The 5,958-nt window shown below is 32.9% G+C and overlaps 1 protein-coding gene across 1 annotated transcript; it reads right to left on the reverse strand.

Moving 5' to 3' along the window:
* Nucleotides 1–3,279: 3,279 nt before the first annotated feature.
* On the reverse strand, nucleotides 3,280–3,765 carry LOC132039316 (uncharacterized). The gene has a single exon (XM_059429821.1). The coding sequence runs from the start codon at nucleotides 3,763–3,765 to the stop codon at nucleotides 3,280–3,282; it is 486 nt and encodes a 161-aa protein (XP_059285804.1).
* Nucleotides 3,766–5,958: the final 2,193 nt, after the last annotated feature.

Raw genomic sequence — 5,958 nt, forward strand, 5'->3', positions numbered from 1 at the left:
TTATTATTTTGATAAAAAAAGGAACTCTTTTATAAAAAAGTAAATATTTTATATGAAATGTTTTCTATGAATATAAATAATAAAAAATAAAAAACGGGTTGAAATTTTGGGGAAGGGGTTTTGGTGGCAACCTGGGTTTCCCGGTAAGGGCTGAAAGGTGGGGTCGGCCCCCAAAAAACTTCCCCCTCGAGGTCCCCAATTAAAAAAGGGGGGGGGTTTCCCAAATCCTTTGGTGTCTCTAAATCGAATTTGGGTTTCCCAAAAAATAATTTTAAACCCGGAGTCTTTTTTTTGGGAAAAGGTCTTTTTTAAAATTTGCCCCCTTTTCTGGGGTTAACCGCCAAACGGTTACGGCTTTATATCTTTTAATATTCCCATTTGAATCGCTTGGTCTTGAAACCACTCCCTTTGATTCTTTGGTTTTTTGTTAAGGGTCCCGGACTTTTTTATTTCCATGGTTTTTTAATACACCCAACCCATTTATAATTCAAATTTTCTTGGTTGTGAAAATGGCGGATCTTTATTAAGCCCAATTTTCAAAATCAAAACTCTTGTAAATAAACCAGGAAAAAATCGGAATCCCGATTTTCTTTCTCTTTGAGATTTTCTATTAATGGCACCTGTTCATCATTTGCGTCAAATATTTATCGATTAGTTCCTTCTTCAGTGTTTCATTCAAATGTTGTTTAGTATTGTCAAAGTTTAACTTAGCAGGAACAATATTTGTTATTGGTGTGGAAGTAGGCAACTGCATTAAGTAGTCAATGGAACATTCAACCATACCACATTTATTTCCACATTTTTACGTTCGACCTTCCATACTTCACCATTTTCAATGAATCTTGCATTCTTACCGGTTCAACAATTCTTGAGCTATGGTTTGGATAGTAAAACCTATACCCTTTAGATTTCTCTGGGTAACCAATAAAGTAACCACTTACTGTTCGAGAATCTAATTTCTTTTCATGCGGATTATAAATTCTAGCCTCCATTGTGTTAAACATGCGGGTGTCTTAAACTAGGTTTCCTTCAGTCCACAGTTCAAAAGGAGTCTTTGAAATATGTTACTAGGAATCTGTTTAATAAATACACGAGGTACTTTAAGAATCCTCGCGAAGTTTTAGGTAATGGGAATTACTTATCATACTTCTAACCATATCCATAAGTGTCAGTCATACGCCTTTACGCAACCCCCGTTTTGTTGAGGTGTTCTAGCATAGTATATTGTGCACATATACCATGTTCCTCGAGGAACTTTGCGAATGGACCGGGCATTGTCCCGATTCGCTGTATTTGTGCTCATTCTACCCACCTCTATCGACCTAATGATTTTCACTTTCCTATCCTAATTGCCTTTCAACCTCATTGACGTACGCTTTGAGGGCGTCGATTTAACTGAATTTTTCTTTGACATAGTAGATATATCCATAACGTGAAAAATCATCGATAAAAATGATAAAATATTTTCTCCGGCAAAAGATGGAACATCAAAAGAGTCCCGAAATATCAATGTGTATAATTTCAGAAAATTTGTGCTTTTTTCTTACTATGCTTGGTTGCTTTCATTAATGCAATCCAAACATATATCAAGATCGATAAAATCTAGATTGGGAGAATCTCATTCTTTACTAATCTTTCTAACCTTTTTTGGATATATGGTGATATTAGTGATTTTACGCCACAATTAATCTTTTAAATTTGTAAGTTTTTCCTTGTTTTTTAAGCAAGTCTATGTGATTTTACGTGGTTTTGTTATGTTTCGGGTAATACGAGGTCCCTAGAGCCTAAGTGTGGAAAACAAGCGAAAAAGAAAAAAAAGTTGATCATGGAAACAACTGGAAGTTAAAATTTTTTGGTGGAAAATTACTTACGTAGTTAACCTTGGTAAATCAACGTTCCTTCGCGCGTTAATTGTTTCTGCAACGTTGTATTTGAAATGAAAAAGAGGTGATCTTGCCGGCGTACGACCACGCGTTTTAAAGCGAAAGATGGCGCGTTCGCGTTAAGGTTTTATTTGATCGACGAACTTGGATTTTGGCGTTTTCATCTAAGTTCTGCAAAAACCAGCGGAAGCATTGTAAAAATTATCTTTGGCATTATACTCAAATTTGGAGGCTAGGTTCCTACGTAAATATTCTTTCTTTTATTTAATCCTTGTTTGTAGAATTTCTTGGTGACAATTAAGATTGATACTCTTGTTATGCTTATTTGTTCATCGGCATTATTCTTAATCAAGTAAGTTCTTGTTATTTTAATTATTCTTGTTCTTGAACTTTTCTCAAGGGAGTAGCTAACCCTAGACTCATGCATTTACTTTGTTTGAAACTCGGAAGAGAAAGAAACAGGGGTTGGGATAGAATAATTAACATGAATTTGGGGCGTTAACCCTCATCTAATGAAAATTGACCTAGGAATGGCGATACCACTCAGAGCCATATTCGGGTGTTCTTAATGCTCCTAATTGCTTGAGGGATCTTCAATTGGGTAGTCTAGTTAATCTTCTAGAGAAGTTAATTTAGAATCATTATCAAGAGGCTAAATAACATAAACTAGCTATTATTTATAATTCGTGAAATATATTGGATCGTTACTTGAGAAGTAGTTTCCTTTATTCCATTATTATGGCCATTGATCAATTTACTTGCTTTCTAGATTAGAATTATATTTCCGTATTTATCAAAACCTTATCAAAAACCACCATTGAAGCGTTCGGTCTAGCTATTGTTAGTGATAATTCCTAATGCATTTTTAAATTGCCTACATATTGTTCTGCAATGGATTCGATCCCAACCTCGTTGGGTTACTATATTTGACAACGTCCACGTTATACCATTAATAGGTGTAATTTGAGCGTATCAATGACCTAAACGCCTATGCCACAAGTAAGCAGAACTTTCATTCAGTGAACTACGTTTAATTTCAACATTTTGATGTATGCGTTGCGGATTCAAAATGATTTGTAGTTTCAATTTATATAAACCATCAATAAGAACGACCGAACCATAAAAAATGAAGATTCTTATATAAATTGAAACACCCATGTCCAAACTTAAAAATCAAATCCAAAACATCAAGTCTTGAAAGAGAAATCAAATTCCTAGAAAACTGAAGGAACATAAAAAGTCCGTAATAGATCAAGGTGATGTCCAGCCTCCAAGATCAAACGATAAGTCCCTATGCCTTCAATTGGAGCCTTCATACGATTTCCCATGAATAAGAAATCCTTATCTGGATTTGTAGTTTGGATCGTAAGAAATCCCTTTCTTTTCGAACCAAGCTTTACGTTTCGGGCAATCTTTCTGATAGTGTCCTTCTTTCTATAAAACGACACATTTCCTTGAGTTCCTTATGAGCATCCTGTTGAACTTTAGCAGGTGCTTTCTTCTTCTTAAACTTGTTGGCCTTCACTTTAAGTCCTTTACCAGCTCTTTGACCCATGAGGTTAATAGAATGACCTTCTTGTTTCTTAAGTCTTGATTCCTCCTGAGTAAGCATACTGGACAATTCACTAACATCCCACTTATCCTTAATAGTATTATAGTTAATTTGGAATGGTCTATACTCAGGAGGCAATGAGTTTAGAATAAACTGAACCAAGAAGGAATCATCCACTTTCATTCCCAAAGTCCGGAGTCTTGCTGCAATATTATTCATCTCGATGATATGATTTTGCATACTACGCGACCCATCAAACTTCATGGTCGTGAGTTTAGCCATTAGTGTACCAGCGAGAGACTTATCAGCAGAACGAAAACGTTCTTCCATAAACTTCAGGTATTCCCTGGCACTTTCCGTCCGTGAATAGTACTCTTAATGTTGTTGGCAATAGTCATTCGCATAAACATAAGGCTCAATCTGTTAGAGCATTCCCATGCTTTATGGAAAGACTTCTCATCCTCACTGCTTGTATCTGTAATAGCAGTGGGTTTTTCTTTCAGCAGAGCCAAGTCAAGATCAATCACACCTAAGTGGAACTGGACTTGTTCATGCCATTCAGAGAAGTTCAATCCGTTGAACACGGAATAACGGATGAAGCAAGCGAATGAAGAGGAATAGTTGCAAATAGATATACATATGCTCACAAATTAGAAAATAATGTGGATTCAGCAAAACAATAAAAGTATAGCGTAATTCTCCTTTGGGTGATACTACGACATACTATCATAATTTAAATGCCATTTTCAACTTTACTGTGCAATTAAATATTTTCAATCAAACATATACGACATCTTTGGATATACAATACATATTTGATTAAAGAATACTAATTTCATTATGTTCACTATTCATAGAATAATTGATTCTTTGGATCCTTAAGTTCTAGCAATACAAAGTCAATTATCCATTTATTTTCAATAATAGATTTCATTAGTTTTAATGGATAAACCAATTTTTATCATATTTTTCTTTATGTTCACTGACTAACAAACATATTAACATAAATGCATACATAAAATAAATATCATAACTTTCTATGCATGTGAATATTTTCAACATTCTAGCTTGGCCACTTTGGTGACTAACAAACTATATAAACATTAGTACATGCATAATGTTAACATGAATATAATGTTTGTGTAAATATTAGACATTCTAGTTTGGCCACTTTGGTGACTAACAAACTATATGCAACTTTATACACATACACTAACTATCACTTAATGTAAAGAACACTTCTCATGATAGCACATATAAGAATTAAATCACAGCTTGTTATGTTTACATCCGGTATATGAAACTTATGTATTACAATCTTTTATGAATGAAACATCATCATCTTCAGTGTCTAAAATAAGACAGTAAACCTAACATTACAACCCAAAACATAATTGGAGACTAACTTAAATAAAATCAAGTCCAAGTATTTGCATTAAAGCTTCACAATAGGACAAAACTACGGACCGAAATTTTCATATATTCATGTCACGGCTTTTCATCACAAAATATGTACTTTATGGACTAAATATTATCAATTGGCTAGCAAAAGTTTTATTTTCTTTTAAAAAGGAATTCAAAAGGCTTCTAACATGAATAGTTTATAATAATTAGGTTAAATAGAAAAACTAATTTTGTAAACAAATTTAGAACAACAGATACATTAACAGCCCATATTCAATTGTTCGAAAATTGACATATAATGACCATGTATATTATATTCTCTTACGATTATTGATTCAAGTTCAGGAGCTTTGATACCACATGTAAGATTAACAAACTATCTTGACACGATAATCTTATACACATAGACTAAAAAACATATCACATTATCATGTAAAGAACACTTTTTCACCTGATAGCACATAATAAAAAGTTAAATCACAGCCCTAATGCAATTTATAGGGAGACTTGATAAAATACGTCCATCAAGTAACCGATCTACATTTATTCTTCATTAAATATTAGTTATGTTTACATTAATTGGGCCACACATAGGAATAATAAAAATTCTTACACTTTTCTTGTTGAACAGTTTGTAAAATTTTCTAAAATTGCCTACTTTTAACTCTTTCTAACAACCTATAACTACATATTCTATATTTACAATCTTAGAAGTGTTTATCTAGTAATATTATAGCATAAATATAGTAAACCTAACATATTTATGGAAACAAATACCAATTTTAATTAAATCCATTATATTGTTCCCCGATTCACGCAAATATCCTCCCATTCCATACTTCCATATCTCATTCAAATAAAAACAAATTCAAAAAAATTTGAATTCCAAGAGTCATATTTTAACATTTGAAAAACCTTTGAAAAATAACAATATCAAAAAGCAGGACAAAACTTGATTATCACGGACCGCCATAATAGAAAGAAGAATAAATAAGTCCATTTTGATTTTATTCAATTCTACTTTAAATTTCGGCTTAAAAAATGAATCATCTTGAATTCAAAGTATATGTATTTCACTTTATGTTTTTCAATGTAATGCTAATTGGTGGTTAAATTTGA

This window comes from Lycium ferocissimum, chromosome 12, assembly GCF_029784015.1.
Source record: "Lycium ferocissimum isolate CSIRO_LF1 chromosome 12, AGI_CSIRO_Lferr_CH_V1, whole genome shotgun sequence".
In the NCBI taxonomy this organism is placed as follows: Eukaryota; Viridiplantae; Streptophyta; class Magnoliopsida; order Solanales; family Solanaceae; genus Lycium; species Lycium ferocissimum.